The 17,500-nt window shown below is 44.2% G+C and overlaps 2 protein-coding genes across 2 annotated transcripts in view; one reads left to right on the forward strand and one right to left on the reverse strand.

Moving 5' to 3' along the window:
- Window positions 1–1,190: 1,190 nt before the first annotated feature.
- On the reverse strand, window positions 1,191–2,637 carry fancf (FA complementation group F). Its single transcript, XM_062547157.1, has one exon. The coding sequence runs from the start codon at window positions 2,444–2,446 to the stop codon at window positions 1,376–1,378; it is 1,071 nt and encodes a 356-aa protein (XP_062403141.1). The 5' UTR covers window positions 2,447–2,637; the 3' UTR covers window positions 1,191–1,375.
- Window positions 2,638–3,011: 374 nt separating this feature from the next.
- The window catches only part of LOC134093500 (growth arrest-specific protein 2), a 32,710-nt gene continuing 18,221 nt past the window's right edge, over window positions 3,012–17,500 (forward strand). Inside the window, exons 1-3 of the mRNA XM_062546556.1 lie at window positions 3,012–3,276; window positions 10,800–10,961; window positions 14,885–15,000. Coding sequence (XP_062402540.1) covers window positions 10,814–10,961; window positions 14,885–15,000 — 264 coding nt within the window. The 5' untranslated portion in view covers window positions 3,012–3,276; window positions 10,800–10,813. The remainder of the gene's footprint in view (window positions 3,277–10,799; window positions 10,962–14,884; window positions 15,001–17,500) is intronic.

A 17,500-nucleotide genomic window follows, 5' to 3' on the forward strand; every position in this document is an offset into this window, starting at 1 on the left:
GGATGCCGCCATCTGTCATGCTGTTGGCTGGCTGGGTAATATCTTCATTTTGGCTGTGATGAATTTGCAGTTTCTGTGGCATGAAAGGATTACTGGGGATGGTAATGAGTCAGGATTACGACTAGATGAAAGCCAGTTGTCAAGACGAGGACTTAAGTATGTGAGTCCATGTTAACGTAATTTCTAAAAAATGACAGGTAATGTAAGTAAGCCTATAAAATGACTAATAGATAAGGATATTACCTTCAATTAAAATAACAATTTAAATAGCATAAAAGCAAAAGCAAAGAATGACAGGCACCTCTTCTTACACTGTGTTTTTGTGTTGAACAGTGAACAGTAAGATTTGTAGTTTAATGTAACACTTGTTCATTTAACATGGTGAAGGAACTGTTGCTGGAATTGAACACATTTCCAGATGCAGTGCCAAACTTATTAGTGTCACACTCACTTGAGTTCATAATTTAATAAGATTAGATTTAATCTTATTTGGGATTTTCTTCTTTAATCTTATATTTACCAACCACTTCAGACAAGACCTATTCATGAATACTATCATACCACATAAACACAGACCAAAAATAACAATAAAGAAAATCACATTAAAAGAATGAGGTCTCTGGTGTCAAAAAGTAATGTAATGTTAAGGCCAAGAGTGCAAAAGCTATTGTTCTGCAGCAGTGAAGGACTGCTTCACCACTGATAATGAGTAAAGATAAATGTGAAAGGTCAGTGAGGTCAGATTATCCTGTGGTCTGCCACAAAGCAGCTATCTCGAGGACAGAACGGATCACACTCTAAAAGGTATGACCCGAACTGAGCCTAACTGAAATATAGGGATGTTGTATATTTGAGAGTGTGATGTCATATTGTCAGAGAAAATAAAATTAGCTCAGGTCTGATTTTATCAATATTGAGAGATTCACACAAAGAAATAAGCTAATAGGGCCGCAAAGTGTGCACCAGATGAACCCTCTTCCCTTCATTTTTGAAGAGAAGCCTGCATTTCTCAGCTTTACTCTGGTGCTGGAAAAAGGGGACACCATACTGTAGCAAAGGCACAAATTAACTCTTCTGCAACTCATGTTTGAGAAACAAGCAGTCAGAAAGGCTCAAAATATAGGCAGCAAAGAGCTAATAGAGAAAAGAGCACCACTGCCCCCTACCTTCTGGAGGCTAGAGAGACACCCTAAATTAAAATGAGCACTTTATTTTCCCACAGAACATTTGAACACACTAAAATGTCGGAATAAATTAATCAATTGCATATTCAGGTAAATGACACAATAATGAACAGTAAAGCACTGGATAATTCAACTCAAAGGGTCAGAGACAGTTAATTAACTGTTCAGTGACTGGCAGTTTTGGGTGTAGTTCACTCAGACCAGAGGATATTGGCAGCATCTGGTAGCTTCTGACCTGTGCTCAGCTCAGACAGGACATCTCCCCATACACTAAGGCCCTTCTCTTCAAAGCCACCGTCACCTTCCTTCAGCTCCCGCAACTCTCTCAGTGTCTCCAAGGAATGTCCACTTGAAAGTAAAGACCTGAAGTGTTCTGTGAGTGTTGTGAATGGCACACCACTTCCTTCACTCGCCACCCATTCACCAACAGTCACATCATAGGACAGAGCCCAGGCCCAAGTTTTCAGTATGCCCATGTACGCCAGCCAAAACCCCTCTGACTGCTGTGCTAATTCTGTCAAAGTCAACACTGGCAACGCTTGGCACGTGTTCAGTATTGAGTTTGGGTTAGCCTGCAGCCAAGAGAAGATTAAGTTTCTGGTGACATCATGAGCCGGGAGGTCTTCGCAAGAGAGAAGAACACCTGCAATAATGTCTGAAGCACTGTTCTCGCTGCCAGGCTGAAAAAGAGAGTCCAGCAGGCTTCCAACAAGGCTTTCATTACCTTTGTGCGAGAGAAGTTTTTCTATGTGTTCCCGTAAGATCGAACCTTTCGCCAGAGATTCCACACATAAACCAGCCGTCTCTCTCCTACTACCGTTCGTGGCCCGTAAGACTTCGCCAGCTGACTTGCAAGAAATGAACCCGAGGAGGTCAGAGAAACTCGTTGACACGGGACTATCTCCACATCCATCGTTTGGTTTAAAACTCCCCAAAATAACTTTTAGAACAGAACATGGGCACGCGGGATTCTTCAATAAACTCACCAGCAGCACATCTCTACACCGACCCAAGTCGAGAAAAGTCAAATCCCGGTGTTCTGTGAAAGTTTTTCGTAGGTGTTCGTTGGTCTGTCGCAGTCTGTTTTCTATTGCCGTTCTAATGGTTGGGTTTGTGTTAAACTTCTTATAAATGTGCTCACAGTAGTCGCTCCACTGAAAAGCCCTTTCCACAGTGCTCTCATCCCACCGCTTTACATATTCAGTCTGGGACACGGCTATGAACTCCGCTGTGCTCTCTAGGTTTTTCAAAACAGCCTCCATGCGGCGCTCTCTTTCAAAATGCTACTGGACATATCCACAACCCCGTGGATGCTGGCAACCCTTTCAGCTGTAGACCTAGCTGCTACGGTCGGTCTGTGATATTCGCGTTTACCAACTGAATGTTTAATTTCGGAGTTCGGACAACAACTAGGCTACTTCACTGTAACAAAAGACAGAAGTTACTTGTGCAGTGTATCGGAACCGGAAGCGACTAACATCTTTTCAAAATAAAAGCCGTTTCTAAATAATGGTCTTAACACGGACAAGTAGCTGCTGAACATCTGGAATGACGCACGTGGTGATTAATAAATAATACGCTACATTAACAGGCTAATAATTTTGCTGACTAGACTAGATGTATGTTTTCTTCTTTATCTTATTCGCAGCCGATATTTCAGCATTAATTTCGCCTTTATTTATCTCAGCTTAAAAAAACATATATAAAAATAAACATGCCTTAAACTACAAGAATTTTGAACTCTGTCTCAAAGGGTTAACAGTAGCCTCCTCATTGGACTTGAAAAGAGCCTCCTCTGCTCAAGGACTTGGCAGTTCAGTCCACGAGCCCATACTGTCTGAGTATCCTCCCACTTCTAGTAGCGAGCGAGAGGGGGGAAGAGCAATAGGATCTTGAACTCCTGTCAGATCACTGTTTTTGCAAGCAGTAGCCCTGTCTAGTCATATGCATGCTGTTGTGCGCTACTCTGGGGTAATTGGTAAAACCAGAAGACTGATATTGTGAAGTTTAGGAAGCATGCGTGTACGGATTCTGTATGACATTAGAAGCAACAGAGAAGAGAGGTCCGTCACCGAGAGTTGCAGTGAAGAAGGTAAAGTCACCAACAACGATGCTTAAAATTGCCTGTTCTCTAATGAAACGTGATTCAAGCACCCTTGATTCAGAATAATTTCAATTTCAGAATTAATGCTTACATTTTTAATAAGACTGTTCTAGGATAGGCTACATCGCAATTTAAAATTAACTTTATGTGAGAGTGACCCTTAGCCTACTCTTTACTCCAATTCACTGTTGTTGCAGAGGATTGTTGGATAGCTGGATTTTTCTCTCTAAATTCATTTTGCTACTCCAAAGTAGGTTATGTTATTTTCCTTATCAACCCACTGTTCTTAACCCATTTTTTGACCATAAAACTTGGTTGGAAAACCTAATGGTTTGCTATTCTGTATGGTTTATGGCAGGCAAAGTGGGTGGCTGAATATTTTATTGTTCTTTTGACATATTAATTAAAAAAAAAAGAAAATGCGGATTTATGTCTCAGTATTCCCTTCTATAAAACTTGTGACTTTTGTGGCTTTTTTTTGTGGCTTTGTGTCAAAATATGTCATAAATGCCTAAATAGAGAGAGGGTGTAAATGAAGAAGCAGACAGCTTTGAAATCTTATTGCAGTTGTAAAAAGTCAGAAAGGGACTTGATGCAATCAACATCTGCCCTCACTCCAAACACATGAAAGAAGTACAACTGCATTTTCTACATTTTCTTTTTACTCAACCATGAAATATAACAACAGTTCAACTTATGTCTTTTGGATTTGTGTAAATTATGTTACTGTTTTCAAACAAAACTAATCAGGACAAATTCCAGTGTTGCTTAATGGCATATATGTGATTTACAAGGAGTCTGCGGCCCTCTCAAGCTCCACACAAAAGGCCTGAATGACAACTCAGACATATTTCTCACTTGAACTTATTTTCTGTTGCCATTTGTCTGTGTGTCTGTTCATTCAATCTGAAAATAGAGAAGGGAAACTCATCACACAAAGAAGACATTTTGCTGTCTGTGACATAACTTTCAAAAGGGGTGCTTTTGTAACATGAGACACCAGTGATAGATCGGATCAGCTTAACAAGAGCCTAGTTCAATAATATTCTTTTGAACTGTTGACACTGACCGCATTGCCATTGGCCGTGTTGGGCAGGGCATGAACCTTATGCTGTGTGATGATGAGCCTCAAATATTTCACTGTCATCATGCAGCAGCACTTTCGGGGGCAACACAGCGCTTCGATTCACTACAGGCAGATCTGATCCCTTTGCCCTTCTCACCAGGTGGGGACATGCAGCCAGAGAAGTGCTGAGCGGCGCTTGTTTTTTTGGGGAGGGTCAAGGTTTTGTGTGTGTGAGATCTGGGAGCTGAGATTGCAGGATAGTGTAGCGGGACTGTGGTCCAGAGAAGAACACAATAGTTCCTCTCTCATCCGACAACTTGACTCAGCATCCCCACCCAGCTCCTGTATCATAAAGTGGATACTGTGGGGTCAGATGCTGCACTGAGGTCAGAGGTCACAGTATACTGTATACCCAAAGTGACAGCTGACTGATGACTGATTCAGTTCTGTTCTGGCATTGACCTGCACCAAACGAGGGTTGTGTATCAGCTGATCTGGTCTGGTCTGGTCCCAGGCTGGGGAATCAGGAGGGCTGTGTGTGTGTGTGTGTGTGTGTGTGTGTGTGTGTGTGTGTGTGTGTGTGTGTGTGTGTGTGTGTGTGTGTGTGTGTGTGTGTGTGTGTGTGTGTGTGTGTGTGTGTGTGTGTGTGTGTGTGTGTGTGTGTGTGTGTGTGTGTGTGTGTGTGTGTGTGTGTGTGTGTGTGTGTGTGTGTGTGTGTGTGTGTGTGTGTGTGTGTGTGTGTGTGTGTGTGACCCCCATTTGTGGAGAAGGGTTAGGGGAGTATTATTTCACCAAATGTGGCGCACAGTGCAGTCCATGCTGTTCACTGGACATCGTGATCCCATTAGGCCATAGGAACACAATCAATGTCCACAATCCTGAACTACTTCCTCCTCTGTTAACTCTTCCTGAGCAGTGATGCAAATATAACTCGACTGAGAGCTGTCCCTCATACTGTACTCTACGTACTCTTTGATGGGACCTTTTCCATGCATTATCAGAATCAGGAATCAATTGGAGGAGAACAGCCTTTGCAAATAGATTTGGAGATCTGCTACTCAGTAGCTCCACATTTTGAATCCCTCCAGCAGCCCATGCAGTGGTCTGAGCTTGAATGAAATAAGTCTTTCATAAGAGGAGAGAGCAGCACATCCTCATGCACACAACACGAGGCTCAAATGTTTTGTCTTTGCTTGGCTAACACAGACTCTTTACACCGAAAAGATGAAAGTGTTCCTTACATCTCATGCCTGTGCCAAGGGTATCTCAACACATTCATGGGAATGTTACACCTGTGTGCATATATGTGTGCGCTGGGGGTTAGTTGGTTGGCTACATATGCGCGTGTGTTTTAAGAGTGTGTGTGTCTGTGTGTGTGTGTGTGTGTGTGTGTTTCTGTGAGATACTTTATGTGTACCTGTACCCTACCCATGTATACTTTCTTTGCTCTTGTTTTTGCAATGAACAGTTGGCAACTTGAAGCAGGTGTAAAATTACATAAAACTTGAGAAGCGTCTGTGGTAGTTCTCCTAAAAGCAAACTATTCTCCCCTACTAATGAGAGTTTCATAAGAGTTTTGCATCTGGAAAGGATCCATTTATTCACTAATTCACGGATGGGAAAAATGCAGAGGCCAAATTCCTTGTATACGCAAGTATACATGGCCAATAAACCTGATTTAATTTGATTTGAATTGTTTCCAGTGTTTTATATGATCTGTCAAGGAGAAATAGGCTTGAAAATAAAGCCTTGTGTTTGCAGCAAAGGCTGTTAATTCTGTCGTTAAAGTTTAAGCGATTGATTGTTGACTCGACCGAGTGAACTTTCATTTACTGTTTATTGGACTTCCATTAGCTTGCAAACATTCATTGCCAGCCTTCCTGGGGTCCTGGCGTCTCTCTGCTTTTATTGACTCCTGTGTTGACTTATCTTCCTGTGTGGTGTAATTTCATCCGTGACATATAATATGATATCTGGTGTATTATTAACAGCTTCCCCAATGTGATACATGATACTCATTATGACCTATGTAAAGGCAGGCCAGTGACACCCACGCCGTGTCATTTCTCGGGGAAATGGCCCCTCTATACGTGAAACTGAGATAGCCAGGCTCACTCGGTCAGCTCTGAAGGGTTTATTATGGGTGTACTGCACAGTGTGGGTATGCTTCAGTTTGCAGCTAACAGGACACAGTCCTCATCACACTGTCAACAGACAGTCATAAAAGCGTGTTTAAATACACTCGGCTCCTCCGTGAGGACACCATCACTGGATGATTTACTGCCTTCTGAAATGAATGTGAAGAAGAGCACAACAACTTTACTGCAGTGTTCAGATTCCATTCATTCCTGTTTTAAACTGTACGCATACGCATGCAATCTGTGCTCAGTGGCAGAGCTGTGAGTGTTTCCCTGTCCAGCAGTGCAACATCACAGCCAGAGGCGGCGCAGAACACATCAGGTCAGCACATAACCTTCACTGACTCTGGGCTACATGCTGGAGAACACTGTCTCTCAAGACACAGACAGGCAGACAGACAGACGCACGCACACACACACATCAGAAAGAGAGAGAGACAAAGACACACACACACACACACACACACACACACACACACACACACCATCATCATCAACATTCCTATGGACCTGGCAGAGACAATATGGTTTTAAATGTGGGTACATTCCACTGAAGGACCTCACTGTCTCAAATGCCTTTGACAAATCCAAAAATACAACAGACTTCTTACAGTATTCTGTTCCCTACTTTGTGTCAGACTGCATTGGTGCCATGCCCTTCCTGGCCCACAGAGTGATTTCTGAATGGGATGTTTGTTTGTTAAGGGCCATTGAGTTGTTTAAGAATGGCCTTAAGCCAAGCCCCACAGGACATGTGCAAGCCTCAGGTGCATCCAATGGGCCTTCTCCACCTTTTATGATTGTAGTTCATTCAGTGGATATGTTGACTGGTGTTGTGGTGTTGTGGTTTCCAGAGCCAACTAGGCTGACAAACTAGACTTTGTGAAGAGAAAAGTTGAATGGTTTGTGTCTACATCCACAGTCATGGGCCAAATATATTTCTAATGTATTTATACAATTTTAAATATATATAATCCTCCTAATGTCTAAAAAGTTAATGAATTAAATACAGGTAACAATGAAATTGAATGAGCTCTAGATGCACACATGAGGTCCTAAACCTAAAGATGTCTTGGACATGCTTTTCTAAAAGCAATATATCTGTATGTGCTATTCTGCCAGTGCTGGGAGACTGCTTCTCTTGTGTTTTGGTGCAGGGGTGTTGGTATGGTGCTTTGCGTTGAAAAGCCACACTCAACTGGCTTGTCTGTTGCTTTGGCCTCAAACGACTCCATCCTGTATGTGTTGATTGTACATGAGATTGTTGATTTTTAGGATTATTTTTAAACGTTTTATGCATGGCTGGATGGTTGGCTATGACAATATTGATCTCTGCCACTGTGAAAGCATGCATGTTTGGCAAGGGTGAGGTACTAACAGGTCTCAGGCTCACCTTATGATGAAAATGAGGAGTGTTTATTCAGACTTTACATTTGTCCGTGTCAATATGTGTCCAACTATTCTCATATCCTGTATGATAGGTGTCTTGTCTAGTCCCATGTCCTTTAGCTTGATGCACAGCCACAGTGACATTTACAGCACATGCTGCTGAACACGGCCTGTTTAGCATCACAGCAGGAACACATAGCATTATACTTGGAGCAAACACTTTTTTCCTAAGCAATGCCAGGGAATGTCTATTCCAAGACGATGTCTTTTTAGGGAATGTTTGCAGTTTTCATCTGTTTATAAGTATGTGTGTTCCTAAGGAAGAAACAGACCCATGGACTTTGTTCCAGGCCCATGGAGTTGGCATTGTTAGCAGCTTGTTTTCCTAGTGGAGTTGCAGAATCGATGCCTGCTGTGTTGTGGCTAGAATGTCCAGACCCGTGTCTCATTAGTGACCACAGTGCAACTGCTGCTGACTGACCTCTGCCCACTTCTGTTAATCAGTCGCAGGCACTTGACCCAGCAGCAGCTGGCAAACTCACACCTGCCTATCTGTGAAGCAGAGGTCCACTGTCCGGAGGCTAGTGGCTTGGTCACACTGTCGAAAAAAGACAGTCATACCCCAGGTTTGTGTAAGCCTATAGTTTCTAGACTCTGAATCTGGTCAGGAAGTTGGACAGTAAATGACCCCATGGAAGACTTGGAATCTTGCACAACTCTCCGAGCTGCCCATATACAGTCCTGACAATCACCATACTGCTTGTTGGGATAGACTGCTGCCAAATTCCACCTCACACAAGCCCCACCGCTTTGTTATTATGACCTTATGACACATCTACAAGACCCCAGGGCACCCCCATGGTAAATAAACCCCTCTGTCCCGTGAAGACAGCTCTCTTACTGTAGGGCCGTTTAAAAAAAAAAAAACACACACTCTGACATCTGGTGCCCAGTTGTGCAGTTTACCTCTTGTTTAACCCACGTTTGATAACTACTAACCACAGACAAGGGTGGTGAGATGGGGGTTAAGAAAGTAGTTGAAACTGGAGGAGAATTGTGACATTGTTTAGCGTAGAGGATGAATGGCTGGCAGAGGATGGCAGTCACTGCTGTGAAAAGAGGCTGCTCTGTTAGTCGCCTACCTGCCTGGCTGGATTCAATGCCTGACACAGATCCTGCGGTATAATGACACCAATGTCTGCACTGTTCTCGTATAACTTTGTTGCAGGATTTGGGTTGTTGTGTCGTTAGCTTGGATTACGGATTAGCTTTCCGGTGTATATCATAAGCAGTTCAAGTCATTAATCTGTCCATCTGTCAATTTGTCTGTATCTGTCTCTCTTTCCGTCTCTCTCTATTGTGTAAGATAAGCCCTCTCTATCCTCCTGTCTGTCCTGACTGCCTTGTGAAGGCCGTTGCACTGGACGGAGGAGGTTGGTGGAGGGCGACGCGAGGTGAGGAAGGGAGGGCGAGCTCCGTGTCGGGCCTGGTGGGAATGTTCCGTGTCATTTGGACTGCTGTAAACTACACCACAGATCTGGCCAGGTGCACAACAGGTCTCTCTCTGTCTCGGACTCTGTAAGAAACTGCAAACGGGGCTTGTCTATCATTTGATAGCTCTCTCTCTCTCTCTCTCTCTCTCTCTCACTCTCTCTCTCTCTCTGTGTACCTTTGTGTCTCTGTATAGGCATGTAGAGTATGTAATTGTATGGCCAGATATTAATGTATTATGTATTATTATATGTATTGTGCTACCATATGAAGTATTCAGTTGCATGTGAGATGCAGGGTCTGAGATGTGAAGTCTGTGTACATTTGGAAATGGACCATTTGGACCGTAGAAACTTGTAAGCTCTAATGTGGGAAAGAGATGAGCCTGATGCCAGAGATAGAAAATGTACAAAAGATGAATGGAAATCAAATGAATGGGGAAAAAAACTTTGGAGAAAGATGAAGGGATGAGGGCTAAACGAGTGCTGATGGAGTGATTGGTGAGAAGAATGATCAGAGAGCTGCTGTGGGACTGAGGCAGGTGAGCTCTGAAACAGAAGCTGTGTGAAACGGTCAGTTGGCTGGCACGGAACTCTGGGCAGTGAAAGAGGTGACTGTGCAACAGATTGAGATGCCCTTTTAAAACGCTGACTCCTACACTGACCTTTGGCGCTGCAGAGGCCTACTGACTCATGTCCAGACAGAGTGGACAAACAGAACCTCTAAAGTCCGTGTTTGGATATTCACTATGTTTTGTTCATGTTGTGCTGTTTAAGGTATAGTCGTGTGTATACTGTATGTCTGTGATCTCCTCTGCCGCAGTAGTACTACTGTACGTTTAAAACTAACTGACTTCCAAAATGTTATGCAAAGGTGTGCAAAGGTATGCAAAACCTTGCCCACATTGCCTGCCAGCGTGTATACTGAAGTGTTTTGGCAATTCAGTTGGCCAGTTTGTCAAAGCTTGCCTTGTTTTTGCAGGGCTATTCGCAGGGTGACTAGTGAATGGAAATGATCTGAGTGAATTTGACTGATAACAAGTGATACATCTCTGCATACTGTTGTTTTAAAGTGGCTCTGCGCTAGTTTTTGTCTTTAACTAGCAAGCTAGCTACCTAATAGGCATCGAAAACTGTGCCAACAGCACCCAGAGTCTGAACCCAAGAATCTGGCTATCATTCTATCATTGGTATTATTTTTTGGCAATGTAGGCAAACACATGCTGTCATCTGTCATTCACATGAATCATGTATCATCGTCATTATTTTGAATATGATACTAAAAAGCTCACCTCAAAAAGTATTGAATTGTTACACAGTGTTGCCTTAACACCATACTTAGTATACTACTGTATGTCCCACCATAGCTTGTTCCCCTCTGTCCCTCCCCTCTGAGCAGTGCCTCACTGGGTCTCACCTGTTTTGCAGGGCAGTGAGAGGGGATGATGTGCAGCTCTCTGAGTCCCAAGCACCTGGCGGGCCCAGGGCTGACAGACATGCAGCAGTACAGCCAATGGCTGGCCAGCCGCCACGAGGCCAGCCTGCTGCCCATGAAGGAGGACCTGGCACTGTGGCTCACCAGCATGCTGGGTAAAGTCACGTTCCTCACACACCTGTGCACACATCGGCACACGCATGCATGCAAACACACACACACACACACATACACACACACACACACACACACACACACACACACACACACACACGTACACACACATTTAAATGCTTTTAAGTGGATCTAAAAGGCAAACAAGGAAAACAATATCACATAAGTCACAGACAATGTGAAAGGTCTACACGGCTCACATACTTTTACAGGTCCAATTTACTTCCATTCACTTTTACTTCCATCACCCAACACTTGCATGCATGCAAACGTGCACACACACACACACACACACACACACACACACACACACACACACACACACACACACACACACACACACACACACACACACACACACAACACACACACACACACACTCACTCATACCCCACCACTTTGTCTGAAAGGATGTAACACCATGAGATTTATGAGTGAACAGGATATGCCTTTACTTCCCTCATATCATTTGCATGGGGAGAGACGTCCTGTTCCTCAGTTTGTTTTAGAGATGCATGTGTGTGTGCATTGTACTGTATGTCTGTGTGTGTGCGTGTGTGAATGTGTGTGTGTGTGTGTGTGTGTGTGTGTGTGTGTGTGTGTGCAGCATTTGGGTGCACACATTCCACACCCACATTAATGTGTTTGTAGACTGACATGCATCAGAACGTTTAATTAGATTGTGATGGATCCATAATGTTGGTTTAGGCATGTTATGTTAGTGCTATATTTGGACAGTGTCAGTGCCCAACAGACATCTCCTTCAGGCTTAACATCCCAGTGAGTAACAGTGCTTTCACACCAAAATCACACAGGTAATGAAATTCATGTGTTCTTATTAGTCTTAACACACCAAGGATGAATCTCCTTCGAATTTCTTAATCGTCACAAATTTCGTCCTTGTTGAGTATAAAGACACAGTAAGAACACATGTAATTAATAATCACTAGCATGATTTCATGCGACTGTTTCGTCCAAAAATTTGGACTTGGTGTGAAAGGGCCTTGAGGCCTGGGATATACTTGCTTTTTGTCCAAACATTTGTTTACATTTGCGTACTGCATTGTGTACGAAACCTAGCTTCATGACTGTACGCACTACGCGTGTTACTGGACGTCCACTTGAGATCAGACCACAGAACTGAGACCCAGAGTGGTAGCTAAAGCCAGTCTTGTATGCTCATGGACCTATACTGCACCTATACTATCGCCCGTAACGTTTGTGTTAATAGTTCACATCATAAACACGTCACTCTCATTTTTGAGGACCTGCATGAGCGACCAAACAGATACACGTGCACATATGGCAGCCGTTATGCGTACACATACACATTGGTAAAAGCCAGAGGTGGAAAAGTCCAGCTTCAGAAAGTAAAAGTCCTACCTACCACATAGAGTATCTGTGCCAACCATGCATTTAAATCAGTTGATTCTAATTAGCACAACTCTTCAGCCAGGGTGTGCAAGCTAATTGATGAGATCACCTGTGTTAAGTGCACAGGTAGAACCAAAACATGATTGGACTTTTACTTTCTGAAGCTGGAGTTTTCCACCTCTGGTAAAAGCAGTATATCCCAGACGTAAAGAGTGGGTCAAGAGCTCTGTCTGAATGCTGGCCCATCATCTGGGCTGCTGTGCTACTCCACTGCCGAGTGTTCCACAGCTGACTTCAATGTGCGCACCACAACACGACAGCAGGGGGGCTGCTGGGTTAATGACAATTTCTTGTAAGTGTTTGTTTGTTTGTTTGTTTATCTCCTCCCCAAGTGTTTGCTATCCATTAGTCTGGCTCGTGTCATGGCTCAAATGCAGCGCAGTCATTCAGCAAGTATTTGGAGGCTGATGTTCAAAGTGGACCTGCTGCAAGAAGAATGTGAACTGTTGGGGTCATGTGACCAGGATACGGCGTGTGCCATGTGGAAAGCCTTGTCTTGGGTGTGAGATCATCACATTCATGCAGTAAACTCACTATGTGTTTTTCTCTTTCTTGCTTGTTAGTTTATTTCGGAAAAGAGACTGTGTGAAAGTCTGGCAGGGCTGCTTCATCACCTCAGGCTCTCTTCTCCAACATTAAACATTCAGTGGGAGGAAGTGACATTTATATGTGTGATCCTTACAGATCATGGGAGGTTTTCAAATAAGAAAAGTGTGCACATGAGAAAGCAAATGTCCCTTTAGGGGCTCTTGAGTGTGTCATGTACACCAGAAAGTTTTGTGTATAAAATAGAATAAAATAAAAAACCTCCATGAGTGGGAAACAAACATAAATGACTAAGACATAAATTAAATAGGAGTCATGATGCCGCTTCAGGAGTGCAGAAGGAAACGGTGTAATTTGAATTGCGTTTGAGCTCACATACCAACTTTTTGCCAAAATGGCAGACTGCATCTTTAATGGTGCAGAGACGTTCAACAGTGTGGAGCACCACAAGTCAAGTCGAGTTATGTCACTTTATTTCTATTGCACATTCAAAAACAACAGGAGTTGACCAAAAGTACTTCTCAGTCGAGTCAGACATTAGAGATACATAAATAAAAGTAAGAAAGAATACATAACTAAAAGAAAGCGAGATTGAAAAGCAACTCCCCACTTCTCAGAAAGGCAAATGGGGAGAGGGGAACGCTGTCTGATTATCCTGGGCTCTATAGAGACATCACGAATAGGTGATGATGGAGAAGACAGGACCAGAGAAAAAGTTTTAGTTTTTTAAAAAAAAAACAAAAGTGGATGATTAAAGTGGTTTAAACAGTTCTGTTCAGGTGAGGAGAGTGTGTGGCCTTTTAAAAGGAATGTGTGGAGTCCTGGCTTTGTTCTCCCTGACAGAGCTGAGCTTTGGTGCAGTCAAGAGGAGCTTTTCCCCTTCTCAGAACAGAGAGAGAGGGGAGAGGAGAGAGGAGAGAGGAGAGGAAATTATTTCATGAAAGGAGAGTGGTGGGGGATGGGGGGTGGGCAGTGTGGGTCGTGAGGGGCTCCCAGTATGTTCTTCCTCTGGGCTCAATTATGACATTTGGAACTCATTAAATTTCATTCACCCCCACCCCCACATCCCCCCTCCTGCCTTTTTAATAAAAACAAAAAAAGAGTGGATGTAGAAAAAAGATCTGCTCCGTTTCTTTCCACAGATACCCCACCGCCCCTTCACCCCACGTCCCCCCACCCTCCCCCAACTCCCACTCTCTCTACCACCCCCTGTTACAGTGATCTAACTCTGGAGGAATGGCTTTCTGGAGACCAGGCTCTCTTTTGTGACAGACTTTCGTACTCCACAGTCTTTGTTGTAGTTTTTGCAGCAGTGCTTTGGCCTATCTGGAGTTACTGTGCAAAAAGGCTATCACCCGTTTCCTCGGCAGCTGTCCATGATGAGGTTTGTTTTCTGTTGACTCTCTGAGCCTCCGTGTGCTGATATGTGCCAACTGGTTGTGGCACTGGGGCTTAGTTTGGGCTCCTGGACAATGGCACTGTCCCCCCGTTAAAACGGAGCGGACAATGAGCTGTCCCCAAGTTCTTTGCCTTCCCTAAAGGGACATGGACCAATAGTCTTTCACTGTGTCCAAATCAATTAACATTCCCACACAGACTTGACATTCCACACGAGAAAGAATGTGCACTGCTCACAAAAAGCCTTGGACTAGATCAGACTGTCCTGTCATTTTTTGATCTCAGTTGGAAAGACTTTCAGTCAAATTTATGATGCTATATTTCAATCACGTGTTCCATACTGTACAGTCACTCACGAAATACCCCACTCTTCTGTTATATTTTCACACATGTAAAGCTTTCTCCTTTCTCCTCTCTCTCTCTCTCTCTCTCTCTCTCTCTCTCTCTCTCTCATATTCTCTTTCTCTGATTCTCTCTATCTCACTCTTTTACATTGTTCTAATCAGTCATCTCTCGCTACCCATAGGTCAAGAGATCACAGCGGAGAGCTTCATGGATCGTCTGGACAATGGCTTCCTGCTCTGCCAGCTGGCTGAGACCTTGCAGGAGAAATTCCGACAGAATGGTGGCGAGATGGCCAAGGTATACCGCTTACTCATCTCATCTCGTCTAGCGGTCTACCTCTTCTCCCCGCAGATCCTATTCCGTCTTTATATCTCTTTCCCGAAAGAGGGCTAGGCACCTCCGCAGGGCAGACGGCCTCTGCTGTTTACGGTCCCTCACAGTCAGACGTGAAACGTCTCCACGGCCAGACTGGCAGCTGGGCTCGTTATTTCTCATTTTATTTCATTCGGTTTTATGTGGAGATTGGCTGCCAGCCAGAGACACAGAGAGAGAGAGAGTGTGTCTGTGCCCCAGCACTGCTGCTTTTTTAGGCATGTGCGTCGAAGGGAGGTGATGATGATGATACGAAGCTAACGCTAACAGAACGCTTTCATCCCACTCTCAGTGACCATGGAATATCTCCTCAAGAACGTCTCCCAGGCGATGACCCTCTGGATGCCAAAGTCAAGAATCAGGTTTCCATGTTACCATGGAGATGGAATATGTAGGGTAGTAGCACTCATTGGGAATATTCCTTTAATTAGAGAAGAATGCAGGGAGCAGACAAAACACTGGGCTGTCAGACCGATGACTTCACTGGTGTTTTTGTTTTTCTAATCTAGGGGGCTGCTGGAGGTAATAGAACCCCCTGAGTGAACTGGCAGAGCTGTGGACTCTCTCAATAAAACAGCAACTTTTTCTCCTTATTATTTTTTCTGCAGACTCCATCCAATAAACCCAGATTTTTACAGCTCATATACGACAGTCCCAGTCTGTTACCTGTGAACTTAAACTGCAATTGATTGCTTTTGTCTGCTCTGTTTTGTGAGGACTTTAAAATCCGCTGTAGATTATTCTAGCCGTTATTGTTTCTGTCCTCAACACAAAGCCCTCTGTCTTGTGTGAGGAGGGCGGGCACGTCCTACCCAGAATTCCAGGTGGGGGGGGGGGGGGATGTTGGAGCTGGTGAATTGCTGACTGAGCCGTTTTAGGGGTAGACAAGGCTAGCACTAATGATAGCAAAATTCTGTTTGAACAAGAAACTCACAGACGGGAAAGGCATTAAACTGAGACTTCTAGCTTTTCTGTGGTAAATTAAGAAAAATACTTCAGCTTGGCTTGGCAAACACCCAGGCGTTTTCGAACCTCAGTAATAGGCCTGTCACCCTTCACTGACACGCTGCTTTATAACCAGCTCAGCCAATACCTCCCCAAAGCACCGTTAACACGGCATGAAACACCAGGCAAACGCATGAAAAACACTGAAGTGTGAGCGAGTATGTGTGTGTGTGTGTGTGTGAGTGACTGTATGTATGTGTGAGAGTAAACTTTGTCCTTATCATGCCCCTGTGCCCTGCTGATAAACTGTGACCATGACATACACACATGTTGACCCCTCCGTCCCCGGAGTCTTGTGTTCTGTGTGTGTGTGAAAGTGGCTGTAAGACAGTAACACATCCCTCCCTATGCACACATGGAGGAACTAAAGGGTTGTCAGAGGGAGCATGTCCGTGATAAATGTCCACAAGAGCTGGTTTGTTGGGCCCCTAACTCAATATGGGCGGATGACCACAGTTTCGGTCGAATGGGCTGGCTTTAAGTTTTTCTTTCTACGTGTGTGTGTGTATGTGTGTGTGTGTGTGTGTGTGTGTGTGTGTCTGTGTCTGTGTGTGTGTTTGTGTGTATTCCCATGTTTGTGCATTCATGTCCTTGTGTAACTGGTAAAGTGGTTTGAAAGAGTTGAAGTCCTCTCCACATCCTCTCCCACAGGCCACAGTCTGTCCGTGCTCTAAACGGATTCAGCTGCTTAGGAGAAGCCCTCTCTGTTCTCTCGCCGGTCTCCCGTGAGCCAGGGGTCGAGAGAAAGGTCAGCGCAAGGTCAGAGAGGATGAGAATAGCAGCTGGACACACAGCCCTGATCTGATACCAATGAACACAGAGCTGCCACTTGAGGCAAATAGGATGTTGCTTTTCTTATCAAGGGAGACTGATGATCTCACTCTGCTGATGGCCGTGGCAGCTGATACAAGATGCTGAAGGAACAACAGCTTACAGTAAAGGCCGGTTCTCATCACCCATGATGCCTACAACTGTGACTAGGCTCATACGAGAATTCACAGTGACCAAAGAAAAGTCTGCATTTCTGCTTCTGAGAAATATCTCTCTTTTTTCAAAGTGATGGCTTTGAAATGAACTGGAAGCTGATTGCCTGCCAGCGTTTGTATTGTTCACCCAATAGTTCATTCTTCATGTGCGGACGTTGCCATTGTCATGATTGTAATGTTTAAAGTTATCGTTATTGTTATTATCTGCGGCAGAGAGAATGACCTCCTTGCTCTAAACAGCTGTTAGCACCTCATCTGATGGCTTGCTGACGTGGTGACAGAGGAGGACTCTGAAACCAGAGTCGCTATGCAATGTGAGCCGCTCTGGAGGAAGAAGACGATGGTGCCGCTGTGACGCCAGACCCTGGCTGGAGTCAGCTGTTGTTGTTGTTGTGTTGTTGTGAGGAGAGGACAAACCCACAGCAGCATAATGA

The sequence above is a fragment of the Sardina pilchardus genome, chromosome 10 (genome assembly GCF_963854185.1).
Source record: "Sardina pilchardus chromosome 10, fSarPil1.1, whole genome shotgun sequence".
NCBI lineage: Eukaryota > Metazoa > Chordata > Actinopteri > Clupeiformes > Clupeidae > Sardina > Sardina pilchardus.